Source organism: Cynocephalus volans, chromosome 11 (genome assembly GCF_027409185.1).
Source record: "Cynocephalus volans isolate mCynVol1 chromosome 11, mCynVol1.pri, whole genome shotgun sequence".
Classification (NCBI taxonomy): domain Eukaryota; kingdom Metazoa; phylum Chordata; class Mammalia; order Dermoptera; family Cynocephalidae; genus Cynocephalus; species Cynocephalus volans.
Window position 1 is genome coordinate 45,054,404 of NC_084470.1, and position 27,519 is coordinate 45,081,922.

Below are 27,519 nucleotides of genomic sequence, written 5' to 3' on the forward strand. Positions count from 1 at the left end.
GTTTGATACTGAGTACAAGACAGAGGTATGACAGACATTTCCTACTGCCAAACTGGGAATGGTAACTAAGAAGATGTGTGGATTTGGACAGGAGAATGGAAGACTGAAGAGCCAGCCCAGACCTGGCCTCTAGGGACCAAAGCTAGAGAAATACCAACACACAGAGGGGAGAAAAGAGCAGCTCAGTAAGTCCTCACCCATTTAGGTTGACATTCAAGGCTGCAGTCCTCGTGCTTATGTGAGAGATCGTTCCACCACCACTTGAGGTTGGAACTTAACATTGCTTGTGAACACACAACTTGGGTGGCATGTGACTGAGGCACCTCCTGCACCATCCACTCTTTCTCACCTCTGGCTACCCACCCAGGGTACATGCCCCCGTGGGATCATTCCTGTTCGTTGTTACACATTTTAAATTTCAGCAAGCTCATTAAGGCAGTCCCACTTTACTAAAGGACTTTTTTTTTTTTTAATTGCAAGAATTAGTTAACTTGGAAATCACTCCTCTACAGAATTAATGCTATTAGTCAATAAATTCTCCATTGTTGTGGATGCTGTTGGTGTCCTGCCCATGTTCCCTTTCCCAAGCCAGTGCACCTATGCCTCAGCAGCTGTGGGTGTTGGCAGTAATAGTTCACAGCTAACCCTACTCTACAGAACGGCCCTTGGTGGAATGGGAGCCTCACCTGGGAGATTACATAGCACATGCCCTCCATGTCCAGCAGCCTGCAGCCCATGGCAGACTGATATGGAGGAATTCAAGGCTGTTGCCCTTGCTTCAAAGTGGGATCAACGCTGTGGGGTGATTCATCCTCCACTGTTCCCCACAGGTCCAGGCAAAGCAAGAGTCCAGCTAAGGCTACCTCCTTGCTTAACTCCTTCCCTGACCTATCCTGCTTCCCTAACTCCCTTTCTCCCTCAATAAACCATGTACATCTGAATAAGGTCTCTCACTCAAAGCATCCAGCCAGTCTTCAAATACTATACAATGCCAAATTTGAATGAAATAGTAGCTCTAAATCCCTAAGCCACCAAAATTTCTGAGACCAAACTCTTCTGAGCCCCAAGTTCTTTTAAAGTCTTGACCTCCAAGGTACCTGAGCCTTGTGGCTTTCTGAATCCTGCAGAGGTCATGAGGGGAATAAGGGGCAGGGACTCTATTGCAATCTCAGCAGAGGAGCTCCTGGTGCAGCATCTATGGTCAGGTTTTGCCAGAGGGTTTCGAGTTGGAGCCAACAGCTCACAAGGAAATATAAGGAAATGTTCTGGGTGAGCTACATGATATCAAGAGGGCCCGAGGGAGGGGGAGTGAGTGGCAGGGCTGAGCACAGAGGACACAAGCTTAGGCTGGAGGTGGCAAGGGCTCCCTGGAGGAGTGAGGCAGCTGAGAGCACAAGTGTGGGATGTCTGGGAGTCACATGTTAGAAAGTTACCAGCTGCTTGGGTCTCCAACAAATCTGAAAGTCACACTGGCCATGCCTTTCTGGAAGGACCCGCGGCTGGTCTCAGAATCTGAGAAGCCTTCTGGCAGAGACTAACTTCTCACCCAAGCAACACACAGTTAAAATCATAGACTGCCTTTGACCATTCATTGTAACAGGGGCTAGAATTAGTAACACAGGAGGAGATGGGGAGCCAGTGCTGTACACAGATCCTTTTAGATCTCTACATGAAAAGGCCTCAATATTCTCCTCGATCAGCATATAGATGAAAGGGACAGAAGGAGCATTTATTGAGCCCATGACATATCACAGGGCCTATTCTAAATGATGTGCCTGCAGGAACCCCATGGGGTAACTCTATGTGATAAATAGAACCCATTTTTTTCATGTAAGCAAATTAAGGGTCAGGAAAGTCAAGAAAATTATTCAGTCTCCTCTTCTCATCCTTTCCATCAACATTTAAATAAGCTTAAATCCCTACCAAAAAGCAAGCAAGCAGGCAAACAACACAAAACAAACCCTTGCGACCTCTTTGGACCCCGGATCTTCCAGCTGTACCCTTTGTGTCTTCCCTAGCCCTCTTCATGAACAGCAGAAATTTGAGGATGAGTCATCTGCCCTCAGCCCTCTTCCTCCACCTCCTGACTCACTGCAGAGTGACTGGCACATCTTCCTTCCACTCCTCAGATGCAAGCTGAAAATACAAGGCCACCAGAACGTCCTTCATGCCGTGAAGCCAATGTACAGTTTCAGCGTTCATTTACTTGATTTCTGCAGGCTTTGAGTTCACTGCGCACTCCTTCCATCTAGAAACACACTTCCTTTAAAATGTCACCTTCTGGGACAGCTCGCTTTCTAGCGTTCCCTTTCTACCTCATCCTCTACTACTACTCTGTCTCCTTTGAGGCATCTTGTTTACTAGTTTCCTTCAGGGTTGGGACAGTGTTTTACTCAACTTTGTAAACACAGCACCTATGATCCCGCCAAATGATGGGATGTGGAACAAGTGAATGGATGAGTGGCCAATGAGCTCGCACAGGGAAGAATTATTATCCTAACCCAGAGGGTCCAAAACCCTAGTTTGACTCACTCCCCCAAGATGACTTTTCTTCTATCTGAAGCAGTTCTCTAATACAAAAAAAAGTCAATGTTTACTGGAAAAAATAAATGTGTAAAACAGAGAGAAATATCCTTGTAAAAATATATGTATATACACAGGTTTATTACAATGACACAGACTTTAAATGTTAAATCTACAGAGTAATGAAATAGTCTATATACCCAGAAAAGTGTAGAAACCAGAATTCCTGCTCAGTAGCTAAAAGCTCTAACCACTCTGCACTGCAGTGAGAAAATAACGACATTTCAGACACACAAAACCTGCATTTAGTTCTCATTCTGCCGGGGCCAGTAAACAACCCATTTGGCTGGTGGGTGTGGCTCACGGGATGGTGCAACTTCAGCGCCTCATCAGAACATTAAGGATGTCAGGGCGAGCATGGGTCTGCTTCAGGGTGACACATTCAGCAAACAGTCTTTATGCCTGATTTTCTTGGGGAGGTGAGTGATCAAAACTGGCAAGTAGCTCCTGCCTGGCACACAGCAACCGCAACAGAGGAAAGATGAGGAAAGTGCTAGAAGATTGCTCAAATTGTGCTTCTAGCACTTGTCTCAGTCTGTAATTTTTTGTTACTAGTATCCAACAAGGCAAGGAGATACACTGAAAGGAAGTTTTAGATGCTTTTGTAACAATTTAACAGGGGAATTTTATGTCTATTTGATTTAACAAAAAATTGTGTGTATATTTGGCATCTATTTTGTTTTTATATTAATTCCTTTTTATTGCATTTTACTAAAGCATCAGTTTGTTAATGACTAGAAAAAATTTGAAATAGTCCACAGAGTATGAAAAGTAGTGAAATAGACAATGTTAATAATAATAATAATAATAATAATAAGCTATTCATTAAAAGACACTCCAGAAGTAAAAAGATAAGCCTCAGAATGGGAGAAAATATTTGCAACACATTAATTATGAATACTTTATGTAAAAAAATTCTACAAAATGTAAATAATCAATTCAAATCAATTAGAAAAATGGCAAAATATTTGAACAGACATTTCACATGAGAAAATTCTAATGACATATTAACATGTGATAAGTGCTCAACCTTACTATCATCAGAGAAATAAATATCACAACTACAAGCCACCACAGAGTAGTCACAGGACTGGCAATCCTAAAGGCTGGTGAGGACGCTGAACAACCGGAACTCTCAGGTACAGCTAGTGGGAGAGTATACTGGGCAAAGTACTTTAGAAAATTCTTCAGCAGCATCCACTGCAGCTGAACACACACGTATCTGTGGCAGCAATTCCACTCCCGGGAAATGTGTTCATATGTGAACCAAGTGACATGGATGAGAACAATCATGGCAGCATGGTTTGTGACAGCCACAAACAATGAAAAGCCAAATGTCCACTAACAGCATGTTGGATAAATAAATAGTGGTGTAGTCACACTATGGATAGTAAACAGTGGTGAAGACAACAAATCACACCACAGAAATTTGCTGATGTGACAGCAGCCTACATCTTGTTATGGTTTCCCCATGGGATCCACAGAACGTTCCAAGGACAAACTGTCCTATAAATTCAGTAACATTGCAGTGGGGGGGTCATTCCCTTCCATAGACCCAGATGCTGCTTGGCACCCAGAGGTGATGCGGGGGGGTAGGGAGAGGGTCCCTGAAGCAGCCCTGTGAGATCAGGGAACAATTCAGGGTCTGACATGAAGTCTGAGGTACAGGAGTCATGAGCCCGGGTCGGCCATGGGGCTGCCCAAGGCCCCTGCTGGGGTGCTGTGCCCCTGTTGGGGTGGGAGGCTGGGCCTGCCTGTAGCTGAAGACAGTGATTTCTGCTGCTGGGAAAATTCTCAAGGGGCTGGGCAGAAGGCGGCTGCAGAAATCTAGGACCCCCAGAAGTGTGAAGACGATGAAATGGGGACATCTGGGAAACTCAGATCAGGTTTTGGGAACTCAGTGTCCACCAGGACTCTTTTAAGCCTCAACTAATCCATGGGAGTACCCCCCAGCAGTCCACACACTGCCCTCGAGTTAGTCCCCTCACTCCACCCCAACCCCTACCCCCCATGACTGCTCAGGTGCAAGAGAACAGGACTCACATGTGAGCTGTGAGTCTACCACGCTTAGAAGCCCCACAGAAGCAACATGTCCTGTAACAACCCACAGAATAGCTCTGAAGGTTCCCACAAGGCTAATGGCCAGACGCAAGAACAGCACACTCAGAGAAGCCCAGAGCTCAGCTCCCTACCATGTATTCATTACAGTCTTCTTAGCCCAGTTCACCAGTCAGAGGTCATTTTTACCAGAGCTTAGGTGCCACAGCTGACATTCTGTCTTGACCAGGTTTCCAGGGAAACAAGCTAGAAAGTTAATTCAAGGTCAACTCCATCATTAGAGAGGAAGGGAGGGTTTGTTAACCTTCTACCCCCAGCACAGAAGATGAAGAGCTCAGTTGTAGATAGCTGCACTGGAAACGTTCCAGGAACCCCCAAGTGGAGATGTTGCCAGGCCCAGAGCTCAGTGGAAAGGTCTGGAAAGCCTTTTTCCAAAGTCTCCTTGGTGGAGAAGAGCCCACCACATGCAGCCAGCCGAAGTGGAACCCTCTGCCAGCACCATATGGGCACCGCGTGGGCACACGGAGGTGGTCCAGCTCCAGGGGTGCTTACCTTTCCCGCAGGCCTGCACCAGGCCGTACCACTCCCCACAGCTGTTGCACAGCAAGGTGAAGGCAGTTTCGCGGTGGCCTGCCACAGGGCCCGGGGCACACACGTACAGCAGCTCATCCCCCATCTGCAAGCCAGTGCGGCCCTGCAGGACGGTGTGCGGGAATGACGGCGGGTCTCCACAGGGCTTCTCTGAGGAGAAGGGATCACAATCAACTTTTCCAAACTGTGCACAACTTTGTCAGCCTATAAGAAAACAAACTTAAAAAACAACCCCTTCTCTCCCCACTGTAGGTGTCACCTGCACCCAGAGCTGCGATCACAGGGGGGCAGTTTCTTGTTCACCCTAGTGCAACCCCAGGGCCTGGCAGATCACCTGGCACAGCTGAACTAAAAAATACTTGTTGAATGAATTAACATTGTACTAACTGCTACAACTTTGTATTTTAAAATTGCCAGACAACATTATCTTCTAATGTCTCCTTGAAAGGAGGACCCAGAGATACATGCCTAGCAGCAGCAAATTCCTTTTTGCCTTATTTGGATAAGTGAATAGGTACTCTCTGTTAAAACCTAAAGTTACAGACTATAGAGTAACAGCAGAGGGTGCCTCTCCTAACCTCAACCCCAATGGTAACACCGTTACCTATTTGGCATATGCAAAGGACACACACACACATTTTACCTGTGTATGTGTGTACAGACATACACATACATATTTTTGTATGTGTTTTTTTTAAGATAAATGAGATTACATCATATGTATTACTGATTACCCTGCTTTTTTATTTTAATTAGTAAGCTTTTTTGTAGAGCAGTTTTAGGGTTCACAAAAAAATTGAGAGGAAAGTAGAGAGTTCCCATATGTCCCTGTCCCCATACATGCACAACCTCCCCCACTATCAACATCCCCCATTACAATGACACATTTGTTACAATAAATGGACCTACATTGACATATCATCACCCAAAGTCCATTCTTTACCTTAGGATTTACTCTTGGTGTTGTACATTCTATGGGTTTGGACAAAACTATAATAACATGTATCCATCATTGTAGTATCAAACAGAATAATTTCATTGTCCTAAAAATCCTCTGTGCTCTGCTTATTCATCCCTCCATTCCCCTAACTCCTGGTAACCCCTGATCCTTTTTCCAAAAAGCATGACTACTGAATTGCATGGAAAGAGTATGTTTAGTTTTATAAGAAATTGTCAAACTGTCTTCCAAAGTGGCTGTGACATTTTGCATTCTCACCATTGCTTCATATCCTAATCAACATTTCGTGGTTATCAGTGTTTTGGATTTTGGCCATTCTGTTAGGTGTGTAGTGGTATCTGCCATTTTAATTTGCAATTCCCTAAAGACATATGCTGAATATCTTTTCATATGCTTACTTTCCACCTGTGTATCTTCTTTGGTGAAATGTCTGTTCAGATCATTTGTCTAACTTTTCATTAGGTTTTTCATTTTATTATTGTTAAGTGTTAAGAGTTCTTTGTATATTTTGCATAACAATCTTTTAATAGATGTCTTCTGCAAATATTTTTCCCAGTCTGTGGCTTGTCTTCTCATTTCTCTTGATATTGTCCTTTGCAGAGCAGAATATTTTTAATTTTAATGAAGTCCAGCTTATCAATTATTTCTTTCATGGATTGTGCCTTTGGTGTAGCATCTAAAAAGTCACTGCCATACCCAAAGTCACCTAGGTTTTCTCCTATGTTACCTTCTAGGAGTATTATAATTTTGCATTTTATATTTAGGTCTATCATCCATTTAGAGTTCATTTTTGTGAAGGCTATAAGGCCTGCGTCTAGATTCTTCTTTTCTTTTTTGCATGTGGATGTCCAGTTATTACAGCACCTATGCTGACAAGACTATCTGTGCTCCATTGTATTGCCTTTGCTCCTTTGTCAAGGATGAGTTGACTATATTTATGTGGGTCTATGTTTGGGCTCTCTATTCTGTTTCATCAATCTGTTAGTCTGTTCTTTTGCCAATACCACACTGTCTTGATTACTGTAGCTTTATAGAAGGTTTTTTAAAAAAATTTTTTGGTTGCTGGTCAGTACAGGCATTGAATCCTGGACCTTGGTGTTATCAGCACCATGCTCTAATAAACTGAGTTAACCAGCCACCCTACAGAAGTCTTGAAGTCCAACAGTGTCAATCCTCTAACTTTGTTCTTCTTCAAGAGTTGGCTATTCTGGGTCTTTTGCTTCTCTATATAATCTATAGAACCTGTTTTTTGACATCCACAAAAGAACTTGCTGGGATTTTGATTGGCATTGTATTGAATCGATAAATCAAGTTGGGAAGAACTGATATCTTGACAACATTGAGTCTTCCTATCCACAAACATGGACTCTCTCTCATTTGCTTAGTTCCTCTTTGATTTATTTCACCATTTTTGTGGTTTTCCTCATAGAGATCTTGTACATATTTTGTTAGATTTTGTCTTAGTCTGTTTTGTGTTGCTATAACAGAATTACCTGAGACTGGGTAATTTATAAAGAAGAGAGGTTTATTTGGCTTACGATTCTGGGACAGCTGCATCTGGCACGGGCCTCAGGCTGCTTCTACTCATGGCGGAAAGTGGCAGCAGCCGAGTACAAGCCGATCACACGGCAAGAAAGGAAGCAAGAGAGAGAGAGACAGAGGAGGTGCCAGGGTCCTTTAAACAATCAGGTCTCGTGGGAACAAATAGACAGAGATCTCACTCACTACCCCTCCTCCCCCAGGGAGAACATTAATCCATTCATGAGGGATCCGCCCCCATGACTCAATCAGTTTCCAACACTGCCACATTGGAGATCAAATTTCCACATGAGTTTTGGAGGGGACAACACATGCAAACTCCATCAGATTTATACCTAACTATTTTGTTTTGGGGGGTGCTAATGTAAATGGCAATGTGTTTTTAATTTCAAATTCTACTTGTTCATTGCTGGTATATACAGAAGTGATTAACTTTAATTTATTATACTTGTATCCTGCAACCTTGCCATTATTGCTTATTAGTTCCAGGAGTGTTCGGGGGTTTTTTTGGCTGACTTTTTAAGGTTTTCTACATAGACAATCATGTCATCCACAGATCAAGACAGTTTTAGTTCTTCATTTCCAGCCTGTACATTTTTCATTTCCTTTTCTTCTTATTGTGTTAGCTAAGACTTTCAGTACAATGTTGAAAAGCAGTGGTGAAAGGAGACATTCTTGCCTTGCTCTTGATTTTAGTGGGAAAGCTTCAAGTTTCTCATCATTAAGCATGATGTTGGCTGTAGGTTTTTTTGCAGATATTCTTTATCAAGTTGAGGAAGTTGCCCTCTATTCCTAGGTTGCTGAGAGCTTTTTATCATGAATGAGTGATGAATTTTGTCAAATGCTTTTTCTGCATCTCTCAATATGATCATGTGATTTTTCTTCTATAGCCTGTTGATGTGATAGATTAAATGAACTGATTTTTAAAATGTTGAACAAGTCTTCCGTAACTGGGATAAATCCTACTTGGTTGTGTACATAATTCTTTCTATGCATTGTTGGATTTGATTTGCTAATATCTTGTTGAGGATTTTTGCATTTATGTTTATGAGATATATTGGTCTTTAGTATTCTTATCTTGTAATGTGTTTGTCTGGCTTTGGTTTTAGGGTAATACTGGCCTCACAGAATGAGTTAGGAAGTAGTCCTTCTGCTTTTAATTTCTGGAAAAGATTGTAGAAAATTGGTATAATTTCTTCCTTAAATGTTTGGTAGACTCTACCAGTGGACCCATCTGGGCCTGGTCATCTGTATTGAAAGGTTATTAATTATTGATTCAACTTCTCTAACAGATATAGGCCTATTCAGACAGTCTATTTCTTTTGTGTTAGTTTTGGCAGATTGTGTCTTTCAAGGAATTGGTCCATTTCATCTGAGTTATCAAATTTGTGGGTATAGAGTTGTTCATAATATTCTTTTATTACCCTTTTAATGTTTATGGGAATTGTAGTGATTTCTCCTCTTTCCTTTGATATTAATTTGTGTCTTCTTTTTTTTTTTCTTTTTTTGTTTGTTTTGTTTTGTTTTGTTTTGTTTGGTGGCTGGCCGGGACAAGGATCTGATCTCTCTTTTTTTCTTAGTTAGCCTAGCTAGAGGCTTATCAATGTTATTAATCTTTTCAAAGAACCAGCTTTTGGTTTTGTTGATTTTCTCTGTTGTTTTCCTGTTTTTTAATTTCATTCATTCTTGCTTTTATTTTTATTATTTCCTTTCCTCTGCTTACATTGGAATTAATTTGTTATTCTTTTTTGAGTTTCCTAAGGTGGAAGCTTAGATTACTGATTTTAGATCTTTCTTCCTTCTAGTACATGCATTCAATGCTGTAAATTTCCCTCTAAGTACTGTTTCCCATAAATTTGGATAAGTTGTATTTTATTCTAATTTAGTTAAAATATTTTAAATTTCTCTTGAGATTTCTTCTTTTGACCCATGTGTTATTTAAAAGTGTGTTGTTTAATCTCCAAGAACTTGGGGATTTTCTAGCTATCTGTTATTGATTTCTAGTTTAATTCCACTGTGGTCTGAGAGCAGACATCTTATCATATCTACTCTTTTAAATTCACTAACGTGGGTTTTATGGCCTAGAATGTGGTCTAAGTTGGTGAATGTTCCATGTGACCTCGAAAATAATGTGTAATTTGCTCTTGTTGGATAAAGTAGTTTATATGAGGGCACTTCCAAAAGTTCATGGAAAGATTTATATTATCTTTTACTTCTACTTTCCATGAACTTTTGGAAGTACCTTCATATATGCCAATTATATCCAGTAGATTGATGATGCTGTTGAGTTCAGTTGTGTCCCTACTGATCTGCCTGTTGGATCTGTCCATTTCTGATAGAGGGGTGTTAAAGTCTCGACTACAATAGTGGGTTCATGTATTTCTCCTTACAGTTCTATCAGTTTTTGAATTACGTATTTTGATGCTCTCTTGTTGGGTACATACACAATAAAGGTTGTATGTCTTCTTGGAGTCCTGATGCCCTTCTTTACCCCTGATAACCTTCCTTACTCTGAAGACTGCTCTGTCTGAAAATAATACCACTACTCCCACTTTCTTTTGATTAGTGTTAGCACGGCATATCTTTCTCCATCCTTTTACTTTTAATCTATATGTGTTTTTATATTTAAAATGGGTTTCTTGTAGACAACATATAGTTGGGTCTTGTTTTTTGATCCACTGTGACAATATCTGTCTTTTAGGTGTATCTAGACCATTGATGTTTAAAGTGATTATTGACACAGTTGGATTAGTATCTACCATAGTTGTTGTTATCTAATTGTTGCCTTTGTTCTTTGTTCCTTTTTTTGTCATTTACACTTTTTCTGCCTTTTGTGGGTTTTTTGTTTGTTTTGTTTGTTTTTGTTTTGTGGCTGGCTGGTACGGGTATCAAACCCAGGACCTTGGTGTTATCAGCACCCTGCTGTAACCAACTGAGCTAAATGACCAGACTCTTTTGTGGTTTTAATTGAGCATTATACATGATTTGGTTATCTCTCCTTTCTTAGCATATCAATTATACCTTTTTTTAAAACTTTCTTTTGAGTCGTCATCCTAGAGTTTGCAATCCAAGTCCATTTTCTAATAAGACTATGCTGCTTCACAACTAGTGCTACTACCTCATAATAACAAAATATTCTTAATTCATCCCTCCTGTCCCTTTTATCATTGCTGTCACTCATTTCATTTATACATAAGCATATATACACACACATACATCTGAATATCTTGTTGCTATTATTTTGTACAAACTGATCTGTTAGATCAATTAAGAATACGAAAAAAACAAGTTATTTTACCTTCACTATTCACTCTCCGACGCTCTTCTTTTCTTTACATAGGTCCAAGTTTCTAACCTATATCATTTTCCTTCTCTTTGAAGAACTTCTTTTAACATTTTTTGCAAGGAAGGCCTACTGACCACAATTTTTGCTTGTCTGATAAAGTATTTATTTCTCTGTCACTTTTGAAGGATATTGCTCAGGGTACATAATTCTAGGTTGGTGGGTCTTTTTCACCCCCCCCCCCCCAATACTACACTCTCTCCTTGCTTGCATGATTTCTGAGGAGAAATTGAATGTAATTCTTACCTTTGCTCCTGCTACAGATAAGGTGGGTTTTTTCCCTCTGGCTTCTTTCAAGATTTTTTCTTTACGTTTGATCTGTAGTTGGCAAATGATATGCCTACATGTAGGGGTTTTTTGGTTAATTTTATAATTTTGCTTTTAAAAAGCAAAATTTTATTTCATTTAAACTTTTTAATTAATTTTTTAACTGACACATATTGATTGTACATATTTATGGGATACAGAGTATATTCTAATACATGTATACAATGTGTGATGATCAAATCAGAGTAATTAGAATATTCATAATTGCAAAAATCTATCATTTCTTTGTGATGACAGCATTTGAGCTCCTTTCTTCTAGCGAACTATTGTTAATTACAGATGCTTTTTTTTTTTTTGCATTTATCCTGTTTCTTCTCTGAGCTTTGGGATTTGTGGTTTGTTTGACATTAATTTGGGGGAAATTCTCAGTCCACTGTGGTTTCAAATACTGCTTCGCTCCTTTCTTTCCTCTCCTCTGGTATTACCATTATGCTATAATGCAGTTATACTTTTTTTAGTGTCCCACAGATCTTTGATATTCTGCTGTTTTCTTTGTTTATTTTCAGTCTTTTTTCTCTTTGCTTTTCAGTTTTGGAACTTTCTATTGTCATAGGCTCAAGCTCAGAGATTCTTTCCTCAGTGGTGTTCAGTCTACTAATAAGCCCATGGAAGGCATTCTTTGTTTCTGTTAAAGTGTTTTTGCTCTCTAGCATTTCTTTTTATTCTTTTTGAGAATCTCCATCTCTTCTTCTTACAGTATGCATCTGTTCTTTCATGTTTCCTACTTTTTGCATTAAAGTTTTTAGAATATTCATCATAGTATTTTTATTTTTAATTCAAATTTCCTCTTCCAATATAACATGTTGCTTTCTTTAGTATACAGTGAAATTACCTAAGAATCATATTTCCTAAAAGGAGATATGCTGAGAAAAGATGAAAATAGAAAATGCAACTTGTGCTTTAAGCCATCTTGATTGGTCTAACATCTTGAGGTTTGGTAGCACTTTCTCAAATACAGTCATAGCTACCCAAATTCTTTAACATAAGAGATTTTGAATGAAAAAGGGTGTGGCTATTGAAGGGGCCAAAGGAAGACTCCACCTCTAACTCCCTGAAGGTTCTTTGAAAAATCATCTGATAAATACAGATTAATATGAAGAAAATATGATCAAATTTTATTTGTCTCAGTTTTACATAACATGGGAGTCTTCAGAATGAAGATCCAAAGATATAGGAAAAACTGTCCATTTTTATGCTTAGGTTCCACGAAGCAGGCACAGCCATGTAGAAACGTGATTGGATAGGAAGAGAATGATCTAATGCTAGTAGACTGAGTGGGGAAACCCAATAAAGCCTGTCTGTTCAGATTCTTCTCGGCCTCTCTGTGCAGCATTCCTTCCTTCAGGGTATGGGGCAGGACCCCTTCTAGAATGGGTGTTTTATGATCACTATCAGACAGGCTAGTCAGAGAGTTTCTTTATGGCCAGCTCCAAGACAGAAAGGTGGGGGTGGATCGAAGTATAACTTTAATACTTAAGTCTTTATGACTGCCTTTGGGGAAAGCAATTCTGGTTTCTATTACCCACCTTGAGGAATCCTAGTTTCTGTAGTTTGACTCATGAGAGAATGAGGTTGAGAGACAGGAGGGCAGGAGAAGGTCAGAGGAAAACTTTGCTTTTGAGGCTGCTTCTGAGGCCTTCACTTTGGGATATCGCTTTCTGAACCCCAACACTGTACTTCAGGAAGACAGCATAGAGTGACACATTTTTACCCAAACTGCCTTGACTGTGGAGCTCAAAAGATCTAGTGTTTACTTCATCTATGTTTCAGGTAGGTCCAAGCAGCCATCTGAAAGTTGCCACAAATCCAGGAGCATCTTCCACAGGGATTGGGGGGGAGGGGCTGTCAATACAGAGTATCCTGTGAAGAGTGGACCAAAGTCATCAACTTCAGTCAACCTCAGCTGGCCCAAATTCCAGCTGGTATCAGCTGGTCTCTCAGGGCAAAAGGCTCCGCCTTTCTCTCCACTATCCACAGCTGCCTATGACTCTCAGCTGGATGGCCTACTCTTTTCTCCTCCTAACCAGGATCTAGCTCCTGGAAACTGGAGGTTCTTCATCAAAACTATCAAAGGTCTGTACTATGGATTGATTAAGTTGTGTCCCCCAAAGTTCATATATCAGAAGCTTAATTCCCAGTGTAACTGTTGAGGGTAGGAAATCCTATTATGATAATTGAAAGGCGGGGCCTTGAAGAGGTAATTAGATTGTAGGACCATGCCCTAGTGGATGGATTAATAATGGTGGTCAGGGGCATGGTTCTGAGGGCTTTAAGAGGAGAGTGAATGAAGAGTAGTTGCTCTCTGCTCCACCATTTTGCAGTGTGATACCTTGCCATCACTGATATCACTATCAAAGAAAGCCTTTACCAGATGTGTTCCCTGGACTTTGGACTTCCAGCCTCTGAAACTGTAAGCAATAAATTTTGTTTTCTTATAAATCACCTAGTTCAAGCTATTGTGTTATAAGCAACAGAAATGGACTAATATAGAAAATTGGTATCAGAAAATTGGAGCATTGCTTATAACAAATACTTTAAAATGTGGTAGCAGCTTTGGAACTGGGTAACGAGCAAAGGCTGGAGGAATTTGAAGAAGCAGGCTAGAAAAAGCCTAGCTGCTGGTGGGAGTTTAGAAGACAAGAAAACTAGGGTTTAAAGACTGGTTAAATGGTGGCATGCAGAATGCTGATAGAAATATAGACAGTAAAGGCCATACTGAGATCTCAGGTGTAAATACGAAGGGGCTTATTGGAAACTGGGGCAAAGATCACCCTTGCTATGAGCTGGCAAGGAACTTGGCTGCATTCTGTTCAAGCCCCAAAGTATTATGGAATGTGGAACTTCAAGGTGCTGACCCAGGGTATTTGGTGAAAGAAATGTCTAGGCCGCAAAACATTCAGGAAGCTGCATGGCTACTTACAACAGCCTATGCTGAGTTATGGCAGAAAAGGCATGATATAAAGCCAGAATGTATAATTAAATGGGAAGCAGAGTGTAAAAACTTAGAAAATTTGAGCCTGGACATGTGGTAGAAAAGCAGAGAGCTTTTTCAGGAGAAAAATGCAATGGTGCTAAGATTAGTACAAAAGAGAGGGATTATCAAGAGAAGGAGGAAAAGGCCCTGAAGGCATTGCAGCAGCCTCTGGGGCCAACCCTTCTATTACAGGTCCTGAGGCCTAGGGACACAGAATGGTCTCAGGGAACAGGCCTGAGGCAACCTCCATGGGCTCACTGCCCAGGACCACCTCCGGGTAGCTGCTTCCAGCACCAGTACCCTAGCTGCTTTGGCTGCTCCAGCTGTGGCTAAATTGGCCCCAGGAGTGGCTGGACCCACAGCTTTGGAAGATACAAGCTGGAAGCCTTGGCAGCGTACACATGGTGTTAAGTTTGTAGGTTCACGGAATGCCAGAGCTGGGAAGGCTTAGGAGGGGGCCCAGGAAGAGATCTGTCGCAGGTGCAGATTCAATACATAGAGGCTTTGCTACAGCAATGCCAAGAGGAAATGTGGGGTTGGAGATGCAGCAAAAAACCCCCAACAGCACCATGTCTAGTGTAGCTGTGAGAGCAGGACCACCATAGAGACCCCAAATTTGTAGAGATACAAGCATGCAATGCTAGTCTGTGAGAGCTGAAGTGTGGTCTCAGATCAGGAAAGCCATAGAAGCAGAGCTGCCCAAGGACTTGGAGACCCGACCCCCGCACCAGCATGCAGAGGATGTCGAACATGGAATTAAGGTACATGATTTGCCAGTTTTGAGATTTAAGTCCTGCCTTGCTGGGTTATAGACTTGTTTGGGAACTGTTACCCCTTTCTTTTGGCCTATTTCTCCCTTTCTGAATGGGAATATGTACCCTATGCTTGCCCCACCATTGTGTCTTGGAAGTAGTTAACTTGTTTTGATTTCACAGATGGGACTTTGATCTTTGGACTTTTGAGTTGAAACAAGATAAGACTTAGGGGATGGAATGAATGTATTTACCTGTGAGAAGGACATGAACTTTGGGGGCCAGGGGAGGAACGTTGTAGATTGATTGAATTGTATCCCCCAAATTTTATGTATTAGAAACTTAGCCCCCACTGTGACTATTAAGAGGGTGGGAGATCCTATTATGGTAATTGAAAGGTGGAGCCTTGAAGAGGTGATTACATTGTAGGACCATGCCCTAATGAATGGATTAATAATGATGGTCAGGGGCATGGTTCTGAGGGCTTTAAAAGGAGAGCACATGATTCTCTCTCTCTGTCCCACCATTTTCTGCCATGTGAGACCCCTGCATTGCTGTAAAGCCACCACCAAAGAACACCTTCACCAGATGTGTTCCCTGGACTTTGGACTTCCAGCCTCTGAAACTGTAAGCAATAGATTTCATTTTCTTACAAACTACCCAGTTCCAGGTATTTTCTTATAAGCAAAAGAAACAGATTAATACAGACTAATAAATCCTTTCAGTCTCACAAAGCTCTATCTACAGAACATACCAAATTCCTTGAATGAAAAATCCATAAGTAGAGTAACTGTTTTGAAAGTAGATGGAGAACTTAAGGCCAAATTCACAACCCACCAGACTCATGAGACCTTCTTCCTCAGAATTAATTTCCAGAATGACATGGGCTAGAATCTGGCTCAGGTAAACCACAATAGTGCTCCTGAGAGTCTAGGTACATGTGTACTATATGTTTCAGAATTTCCCACAAATGTTCAAGATAGGAAACACACTTCTTCTTAGCTGGTATGATTCAGGAGCTAAAGGACAACAGTTCCATGCATTAACACAATGAAGTGTGTGCCAAAAACACCACTCATATCCAGGTGCAACTTGAATTACTTCCTTTCACTAATTTTCCCATCTTGAACATCACAAGGGAGCTATGGAAAACAGCTGGCTATACACCTGGACCGTCTTCTATGGAAACTCACATTTGGTAAGTTTACTAGTAGTCTTACTGCTATTTCTCAATTATTCTCTAAGCAGAGACTGTGGTTTGTGGATTTCTCAGACCTTAGAGTTTCACCATCAAGAGCGATTTCTATTAATTTCCCTTCCAAGGAAAGAAGATTTTATAAAAGATCTTGTCTATCAAATGTGTTTATTAATACACATTTGTTGGATTCATTTTTCAATCTGAAAGGGTGCATTTGCCTGCCTATCAGAGCTTCTGATAACCAGTTCCCACGAAGAGTTTAGACCTCACATTAAGGCTGATGCTTTTATTCTGAGAAATTGTAAGATTTCTATCTTGACTTCTGAAATTCTAAAGAGTCTGCAAACCTTCATTATTTCACAAACCACAGATGTGAAAATTCTGACACAAATGCCTGACTTTTCCTTTCTTTTGGTGTTACCTAAGTTATGTGAAGAAGTTGTTTTTGGTTCCTACCTGCCCAGCTCCCTCCCACCCCACACCACACAGCAGACAAACAGCATTGCCCTCCACATTCCACCCAATTTTATTGTTAGTTCTTAAATTCTCTCAGTGGTTTTCAAACATGAGCATGCATCAGAATCACCTGCAGGGCTTGTAAAAACACCCGCTGCTGTGCTTTTGCATCTCTGACTCAGTAGTTGGGGCCCAGGAATCTGCATTTCTAACAAGTTCCCAGGGGATGGTACAAGAATTGCTGGTACAGGAACCATCCTTGGAGAACTACTGCTTTAGATCAAAGCCTACTCTCAGAAACATGCAAAATTAATATATAGTGATAAGAATCAGAAGAGAGATTGCCTCTGGCTCCACTGGAGTAAGGATGGGCAGAAGATTATTGGAAAAAGGCTCCAGGGAATTTTTTGTGGTGAAGGAAATGTTCTATATTTTGATTTTGATTGGGTGTTGATTACACAGGTGTGTAGATTTGTAAAACTCATCAACTTTAGACCTGTGCATTTTGCTGATGTAAATTGTATCTTAATGAACTTAATTTAAAAATTAGCTCCTCTTAGAAAATCTGTAATTTATTCAGCATAAATAAATGGTAGAAAATTATTCATAACCTCTCCCAAGAGGAATTGCATTTGACAAGGATCCATGCCTTAAGATAGTAGTTTACAACTTGCAGGCCTTCTACCCTGGAAGCACTATAGTATTTGCAAGGTATAGGTGAGTTCATATGCAAATAAACCCTGTGTCGATCAATAATTCTAAATCAATTACTATCCTGTTGAAATCTATCTACTATTTCCTGAATTTCCCTCCCCAAAAAAGTTATTTTGAAAATCTTCTAGAATGGAATGATATAATGTACAGCGTTTACTTTAAAATATCTCAATAGGAGAAAACCACTGGAGGAAAAATCAATTCTTAACCCTTGTTAACATGGTTTTTACCCTTTCAGTTTTACACACATACATGAACACACACACAGCATTAGGCTTCATTATGATATAATCGTTTTGTTTTGTAGCTTGTTTGTTAATTTAACATTATATTGTGGAATTTTTCTGTCAGATATTTGTATTGTTTGAATATATTTGTAAATGACTATATATTATTCCATTTGTATGGATTTACTATAACGAACTCCCTATGATTGGACATTAACTTTGTTTCTATTTTTTCCCTACTAAGTAATGAACACCTTTGTAACATAGCTTTGTACTGAAGGAGTTTAGGAAATGCCACCCCAAAATATGCAGCTTTGGTATGCTGATTACTGTGAACTGAGAGCACTAGGGGAATGGCTGATACAGGCAGAGACTTTCTCTGGGCTCCCCTCATCTGCCTCAAGACACATCCTCCAAAAGCAACTCAATTGTCATCAATCCCCTCTCTGGGAATTTCGTCAACCAGGGAAGATTAACTTGTTTCATGGAAGAGACTGTAGATCAATATCATACCCAGAGATGCTTTGTCCCAGGCTATCACCTATTCTTCTGAGGGCTCCTTCATCTTTCCCCCAAATCGTTCACTCTCTCCTAAGTTGCCTACACCCCCCTCCCCTCTTTCCTGTAAAGAGGGTTTGTAAGCTTCTAAATCTCACTGGGGTTTGGGGTATTTAGTTTTCTTTCCTGTGATGCCCCCGTACACATAATTAATTTGTCTACCTTTTCTTCTGTTAACCATCCTGTTGTCAGTTTATTTCAAATACTCGGTTATCAAACTCTCAGAGGGTAGAGGGAAAATCTTTCCTCCCCTACAGTACTGTCCACGCTCATTTCCTTAGAAGAAAAAAAACCCGCCCAAAGTGGAATTGATGGAAGAAAGGCTTCTGATAGGTTCTGCCAAGTTGAATATGAGTATTTAGGAATTTACACTCCTACCAATGGTATATAAATTTGCCTGTTTCTCCACAGAACACTGAGTACTATCATTTTTTGTAAGCTTTGACAATTTTACAGGCCAAAAAGGTGATTTCTTATATTAACGTGCATATCTTTAATTAGCGAGAGAGTTGAATAATTACTGACCAATTGTTCTTCAAAATACTTCTCTGTTTTGGCCTTTATCTTTTCCTTTCAGTATGTAAGGGATCTACATTTATCAGTATGACAATCCATTGTCTTATTTTCCTAAATTTTTAACCAATGAACCCAATAATGTCAAGTCTATCCATCTTCTTCCCCTGACTTAAAGTTTCACCGTTCCCCTTACATATTTTTTTTATGTCCACTGGGTCTGTTTTGGTGCTTTCAGCCTTTTGCATTGGAGTATCTATCTGTGTCTCAGTGCCAAATGACTTTACTTTGTCTTCTGATAGTTGAGCCCTTCTCATTATTGGAGGAATGGCAACAAGTCAGTAAGACGGAAGCGTAAAGCACAGGGGGTCGCTGAGGCTGGAGCAGGTAGGCATGAGTTTCTGAAGGGCCTTGCAATCCAGGTGAGAAGTCCGGAATTTGTCAGGAGGAGAATGGGGAACTATTAAACAGTTTAAAACAGGAAATAACACGATCTCCTCAGCACCTTGGAAAGAGTGCCATTTGCAGTATAGAGAATGCATTGAGAAGACAAGCCTGGAGATGGGAGGGCCAGTTAGGAGGTTACCTGAGTGGTCCAGGATAGCAGGACAAGGACCGAAGTGAGGCGCAGGGGGCAGCAGAGGTGGATCTGGGAGATACTGAGAAGTGAGGTTTTTTTACAAAACTTTTGATTGAAAAGATGTTGGGGATAAGGGAGAGGTTCTGGGGACAGGGAAGTGAAAGAACATGAGTATAGTTTGGGACTTGGCAGAGTCTGAAGGGCCAAGAGAAAGGCCATATGGAACCTGGGGTTTCTGGGGGAGATCTAGGCTTGAGAAATGATTTGGGATTAATGAGCACTTAGATGAAAATTGACGCCTTTGGAGTGTCCAGAGAGGGGAAATGAGGGACCAGGTCACAGCCCTGAGGAGGTGAGCAGAGAATGAAGAGTTCACAAAGGACACCACTGCAGCCAGACGGATACAAAGAAAACCCAAAGGAGGTCAAGGGAAAACATGTTTCAAGGAAGAGTGTGTGGTCAAGTAACTAAGTCTGCAGAAACATACAAAATTGAGGTTGAGAAATGGCCACAATATTTAGCCACCAGTAACCTTGGTGAGAGGAGTTCTACTTAAATGAGAAGGCAGAAGCCAGAAAGCAGTGGACAGAGGAATGAAGGAATGATGGAAGCTGAGATCATGGAGACCATGAGTGTAGAGGATTTTTAGGGCCATGAAGGGGGTGGAGAGAAATGGGATGGTAGCTAAAGGGACATGGAGTAACAGCTCGACGAGAATATGAATTAAACACTTTCCAAACAGGTTCATGTGGTTTTATTTGTTCTGACTCCCTAAAATAATTGCCTCTTTTTTGAAAGGCTGACTCTTTTCACTTGTCCTGTAATTCTTCTGTGCTTGCTTAGACCCCAACTGGCTAGTGGTGTGCTGGTAAATATTAACAACCAGCTCTCCAGGGAAGGGGGAACTTGTGGGGGATGGGGGAGGGAATGGCCTTTGTGAAGGTAGTTAACAATGCCTGATGCAGTACACAAGCAACAATGTCTTAATGCAATTTCTGGCACAGTTCTCAATAAGTGGAAGCTATAAAAAGAGCATGAAATAATTAAGGATGAGCAAAAGATATATATATATATGGGAACGTTCAATCATGGTATTATAGTGAAAACCGTGAAACTACCAAAATGTCTGATAAGAGAATGCTTAACTTATGGTACATGCATGATGGATTATTACAATAGCCATTAAAAATCACCCTTTCAAGCATATTCAGTGTTATGAGAAGATATATATTAGTAAGTGAAAAAAACAGAATGCAAACCTATATACTGTCCATATAATCCCCATTTGGTAAACTAAATAAAACATGCCCGGAAAAAGAGTGATACTAAAGTACTTATCTCATGGCAGTCTGATTGTGAGTGATCTTAATTTTCTTTATACCTATAAGACAATGTCCACACATTTCATGTTGATAATAAGAAAATCTATCAAAAATGTAAAATGGAGCTAATGACACCTGTCTCATGGGTTGTTACCAGAATGAAGTGAGCTCATGCCTTGCCCAGTGTCTGCCACATGCCTGGAACTTAGTAGGGACATAAATAAAAATAAGTTCCATTTCCCATATGAATAGTTGGAGTCTGATGATCGAATCATTCTTAAAGTAATAATGGTAAACGAATGCCCAGTTTCCTTAAGCCAAATATAGCTAACTGCATGATGGCTGAATTGGAATTGAATGCCATCTGGTACCATGAAAAAAAGGCCAAATAAAATGGCTCATAGAGGATAAAATCAGATATGGGCCAATATTTGCCCACAGTTGATATGGCAACAATAGTCAGTGATCGAGGCTTGGTTCAAGATGAGAAGCCACCAGAGTTGGGAACACAGAGTATTATTGATGGATACAAATTCTTAGGATTGGGCCATGGTTCATGAAGGCAGCAAAGAATCAATTTAAATTGAGATGGTGACACAAGGGGATTTGCTGGAGGGTTTCCTTTGTCCCCCCACCAGAAAGGGCTACATTTCTGGATCTGTCAGGTTATCCTGGTTTCAACAACAATGAACTTCTGTAGTGATCTTGATAAAACACAAATCCTTCTGTAACTATTACACCGTTCACACACCCTCTTCTTTTGGTAAGTACAGTTTCCCTGGGGGAATTTTCTTCTGAATCAAGCCTGTATCGATAATAGTTTATTATTCACATAAGGATACTTTTGAAAATGAGAGGGACCCTTAATAATTACGAGCATAAACAAGAACTGTTCTGAGCAGACTGCAAGGTGGGGTTACCTGCCTCTGGGAGACTGGAGTTACCAGACATGAGTTACAGGAATGTGAACATGGGGCACTTAAACTTTTGAAGGAGGCCCAGTTCTAAGCACAGACCCTGGCCTCAAGAACACTTGTGTACAGAATAAAAGACAGGATGAGGACAGACATTGAGAAGGGAGATATTTCAAAGTTATATAAGAAGTGCAATAATGCATGTGCACTGTAGAAAAAATCAAAATATAACAAAATATAGAGCATGAACTATAAATGTCTCACTTCAGTCTTACTGCTGCTGCCTTTCTAGGGTGTATCTTTTTCAGATGTCTCTTTTCTAGGGAGGCATTTCATATATATATACACATTTATACCTATGTACAAAAATAAGTTCTTAAAAACATAAATTAGATCATACTACAGATATTCTGAGACCTGCATAATATGTCTTGGAAGATTTTCCATGCCATAGCTCTCACTCTGCTATAAAATGAATTTATGTATCCCCCCTCAAATTCATATGTTGAAACCTAATCCTCAGTGCAGTGCTGTTTGGGGAGGTGATTAGATCATGAGGGTGGAACCCTTATAAAAGAGATCTTAGAAAACTCTTTTGCCCCTTCTGCCATGTGAGGACTCAACAAGGAACCAGAAAGTGGGCCCTCTCCAGACACCTAATCTGCCAGTGCCTTGATCTTGGACTTCCCAGCCTCTAGAACTGCAAGAAATAAATTTATGTTGCTTATAAGCTATCCAATTTATGGCATTTTGTTACAGCAATCTGAACAGAGTAAGACAGAAATTGGTACCAAGAAGTGGTAGTGTTCCTGTAACAAATACCGGAAATGTAGAAGCAGCTTTGGAACTGTGTAACAGATAGAGGCTGGAAGATGCATGCTAGAAAATGCCTACATCACCATGAATGGACCATTAAGGGTGATTCTGGTGAGAGTCCAGAAGGGAAAGAGGAGAGCTGAAAAAAAAAAAAAGCCTCAATCTTCTTACAGAATACCTAAATAACTCTGAACAGAATGTTGGTAGGAATATGGAGAGTAAAGACCATTCTGATGAGGTCTCAGATGAAAACGAGGAACGTGTTATTGGACACTGGCAGAAAGGCAATCCCTGATATAAAGTGGCAAAGAACTTGGCTGAATTATGTTTTAGTGCTAGTGTTTTATGGAAGGTAGAACTTGGAAACAGTGAAATTGGATATTTGGTTAAAATCTCTAAGCTAGATGTTGAAGGAGCAGCCTGGCTTCTCCTGACTGCTTATAGCAAATTTAGGAAGAAAAAAATGACATAACAACAGAATTATTAAGCAAGAAGGAACCAGAATTTGGAAAATTCTCAGCCAATCCATGTTGAAAAAAATGAGAAAGTCTGTTCAGGAGAGAACACTAAGGGTGTGGCCAACTGACTGATAGGGAGATCAGTATGGGTGTGAATCACAAACCTGATGAGTCACCCCAGAAGGAAAACTCACAGTTTGAACTGAAGGGGGAAGGTATGGGAAGTAATAAAGAAAGGGCCATAGAGCTATTCGGCTGAGAACACACACTGTTCTTTAAAATAAGGGGGAAATGACCGAAAAGGTGATTCAGAGATCATTAGGGTTGCCTCCTTGGTTTCAAAAAGGGGGATTATTGCCTTGCTTTCCACAGGTCAGATGGTCTTTGTCCAAACCCATAGAGGCAGGGATGCCCAGAGTCATGGGGGGGGGCATCTGGCAGAGCACTAGAGATACGACCCCTGCTAGGTAGAGCTGTGCTATGGTCTGAATGTTTGTCTCCTCCAAAGCTCATGTAGGGGATTGACTTGCAATGTGGCAGTGTCAAAAGGTAGGCCCTTTAAGAGGTGATTGGATCATGAGGACTATGCTCTCATGAATGGATTAATCCATTCATGGAGTAATGGAGTAATGGGTTAATGGTTTAATGGGTTATCAGGGCTGTAGACTGGTGGCTCTATAAGGAGAGCAGTGAGCACCTTAACAAATGCTCTCTCCCAGCCCTCATGATGTGATTGCCTGCACCACCACAGGATTCTGTATAGAATTTCCACCAAGAAGGCCCTCACCAGATGTTCCCTGTGGACCTTGGACTTTCCAGCCTCTAAAACCATAAGAAATACACTTCATTTTCTTATAAATTACCCAGTTCCAGGCATTCTGTTATAAGCAACAATGAACAGACTAATACAAGCTGTGAGGGCAGGACCCCCACCTCACTAGGTCTGGAAGGCAGGATCTCTGCCCCAGTGTGCCTGGAGAGCAGAGCATCAATCCAAAGAGGACTATTCTTTAGCTTAAGGTCTCATGGAGTTTGTCTTGTAGTTTGGTCTTACTTGGGGTCTGTTACCCTTTTTGCTTTCCTACTTCTTTTTGGAGTGGAAATGTCTATTCTATGCCTGTCTTACCATTTGCATTTTGGAAGTAGATAACTTGTTCAAGTCACAGCTGGAGCACAATTTGCTTTAGGATGAATCAAACCCTGAGTTTCACTCATATCTAATTTAGGTGATATTTACATGAGACTTTAGTTTAGGTTTTAGACTTTAGAGTTGATGCTGGAATAAGTTAAGACTTTTGGGGCTGTTGCAATGTAATGAATGTATTTTGCATGTGAAATGAACATGAATTTGGGGAGACCTGGGTAGAATGCTATAGATTAAATATTTGTGTCCCCTTCAAATTCATATGTTGAAATCCTAACTCCCAAGCTGACAATATTAGGAAGGGGGCCTTTGGTAGGTGATTATGAGGCAGAGCCCTCATGAACGGGATTAGTGTCCTTGTAAAAGAGACCCTGGAGAGCTCCTTCATCCCTTCTGCCATGTGAGGACTCAGTAAGAAGATAGCCATCTACGAACCAGGAAGTGGGCCCTCAGCAGACAACAAATCTGCCAATCTGCTGGTGCTTTGATCTAGGACTTCTAGCCTCTAGATCTGTGAGAAATAAATTTCTGTTCTTTATAAGCCACCCATTCTATAGTACTCTGTTACAGCAGCCCAAATGGACTAAGACACACTTCACTCATCCTAATCAATATTCTTCCTTCCTCTCTTCCTCCCTCCTTTCTCTTGTAATGATGGTAAGAAATTCCCTCAGTACAGAAGTATCAAAAGTTGAAAGTAAAAGCCCCTTTCCCAAGACCGGCCCTTCCACTGTCCAGAGGTGACCCCATGAACACTGTGGGTTTAGAGCTAGTTCTGACTCCGCCCCTGATGTCCTGTAAGGCCTCCAGCTACCCACCTGCTCCTGCACACACTTCACTCTCCATTGACAATGTTACAGACTCTTCTCCCAGCCCCCAGCTTAGTTCAAGATGGGCTGTAATGCTGGTAATTGGTGTGACATCTCTGAGGAGGACCATTAAATGATTTTAAAATAATATTATTTTGGTAAGTTCTACCCATTGGTTCTCCCACAACAGGCTCCTGGAATGCAGTAGAGCTGTCTCACCGCCTCAGCATTCTCCTGGCATCACTTCTGCCCGGTGGTCCCTCCATCGTTGGTGGAATCAGTCATACTAAATGAGATTCTGCAGTCCGAAGGAGAGCAATGTGGTTGGAATTGCCACAGCTGCAGCAAACCAGGCCTTTCTAGGTCTGAAATCACAGATGACTGTTGCTTCTTCCATTAAACATTTTTCATCTGTAAAGTACACCTGCAACTCTTGGCTTCCACAAACAAAAAGAATGCCTGTGTGTGCTCTACTGAAGGGAAATGCTTAGAAGAAGAGTCCAAATGTGTGCTTAGTTGATGGGTTGCCCAAAGTCACACTAGGAGAACTAGCTGTGTGGATTGGAGTCCCCACATCTGGGAAGACGGGCCTTTAAATGATGTTACTATTAAGTAAACTGAGGTAGGCCAGGTCTTGATGGATACAGGGAGGTGTCCAGGAGACACAGAGATGAAGGCAACTCTGTATCCGAATTGTGTATGAGTCAGAAATTCTGATGGCTTTGATCATGGGCTCCCAAGGAGGAGTGTGTTTGGGTGAAAACCCTTTGTAAAACAGGATTCTGGCCGCCACTGTGGAGTGGCCCAGCCCACCTCCCCTGGCCCATCTTGTAGCTCTCTGCACTGTCCTCTTCTGTCCCCCTTGGCACCCAGGACCCTCCTCACACCCGTCATATTTCTCTTGGCTCATCTTCACCAATGAGAGTTGAGACACAAAGGGCCAGAGAATCTATATTATTAATTCTTTTAAAGCATAAACAGAAGTGCAGCTGGAAACTAGAGGCCCCAAGCAAATACGAGAGAGGGACCCAGCTCCATATGAAGAGAGCTGCTCCCTCACTGCTGCTCTGCAACGCAGTGCAGGCTGCTTGCACAGCATTTGCCCCATGGAGAGTCAAGAAAGCAGCTGGCTGCCATGGGGTGCCGTGTGAGCAGAAAACCCGGGCTTTGTAGTCAGAAAGATCTACATTCTAATCACTTGCTAACTGTGGCTTTGGGCAACTTATACCTCTCTGAGCCTGTGTGAGTCACTGCCAAAACTCAGACAAGTAACACAAATACTTCTCATAAACATTCTGTAAATGTGTGTGGTCTTTGTTCTAACTGGAGCACACCTTGCTCTGTTTTCTGTTTTTCTCCACAACTCTGAGCCACATAAAGGCCCTTTCTAGGAAAGCAAATGACAGACTATTAGTAAGTAAGTGACCATTGCAGGTCCAGAGGCTGTTGTAGAACAGCACGTAGGTAAGGATCTCCAAGTCTGTGCTCAGAGAGCACCCTCTGGATTAGCAGAAATTTAAGAACAAAGTTTTCCCCTGGTGCACCCAGTTCTGTGGGCCCATGTGCATGTCTGCAAAACGGGGTTTGGGGCTCCTTTTCATATTTACCATATGCTAGAAAATCAAGCCACGACTTCCTGAACACACCACTGGGTCCAGAGTGCAGCCCCAGCTCCTCTGAGCAGCACAGAAGTAGAGAGTCTGTTCAGGTTGTTGGTGGCCACAGCCCAGGCCACAAAGACATCACAGAAACATCTGCCCCAGGGGCCAAAGGACCCATTGGCAACATTTTTCTGGCTGCCCAGACATGTGGCATTCCTGGGAACTGGCTGTTTGTGCATCAGGACTGGGTCTAGTTCACATTTTGGGAATGGAAGAACTCAGTTCTGGAAAAGCAAGACCTGATGCCCATCCAAGCCTGGGTGTGTGGGTGGCAAGGGAGGGTGTATTACTGCAATGGGGATTATCTGGGCTGCTTTCTGCAGCCACATCACACCTGCCCAGCAGCTTCACAAGACCCCAGGGATGTCCTAGCCTGGCTCATTCTCCCAGAGAACTAGTACATTGGCTCACCCAGAGCTTGCATCCTCAGAGCCAGTGGGATCTTTAGACTTCTAGCCCTGTCCACCTGTTCTTTCTGTCCACAATGTCCTGTCTTCCTTTCCTTACTCGTTATCCCCATGAAACAAAATCTTTCAAGTTCCACCTCAAATGCCGCTGCTTCAGGAAGTCTCCCAAATTACCCTTCTCCTTCATGCCATGGAAAAACATTTATTTCTTACCTATCCTGACACACTGTTAACTCATCGGGGGTGAAGATGAGTCATCTATTTATCTATCTGCCTGAGTCCATTTTGTGTTGCTATAACAGAATACCACAGACTGGGTAGTTTATAAAGAGAAGTTTATTTGGCTCACAGTTCTGGAGGCTGGTAAGTCCAAGAGCCTGATGCCTGCATCTGGTGAGAGCCATCATGCTGTGTCATCCCATGGCAGAAGGTAGAAGGTAGAAGGGCAAGTGAGAGCACAAGACAGAAAAAGGAGGCCAAACTCCTGTGAAAACTAACCCACTCCTGCAATAATGGTATTAAGCCATTCATAAGGGCTCTCTTTAAGAGGATCACCTCTTTAAAATCTCACCTCTCAACATTGTTAACTGTTACAGTGGCAAATTTCAGTGTGAGTT

General features: G+C 41.5%; 1 protein-coding gene across 1 annotated transcript in view; it reads right to left on the reverse strand.

Annotated features, from left to right (window-relative positions):
• Positions 1–27,519, reverse strand: part of SUSD5 (sushi domain containing 5) — a 58,098-nt gene that overhangs the window by 15,740 nt on the left and 14,839 nt on the right. The window contains exon 4 of the mRNA XM_063114192.1: positions 5,194–5,382. Within this exon, the coding sequence (XP_062970262.1) occupies positions 5,194–5,382 (189 nt within the window). The remainder of the gene's footprint in view (positions 1–5,193; positions 5,383–27,519) is intronic.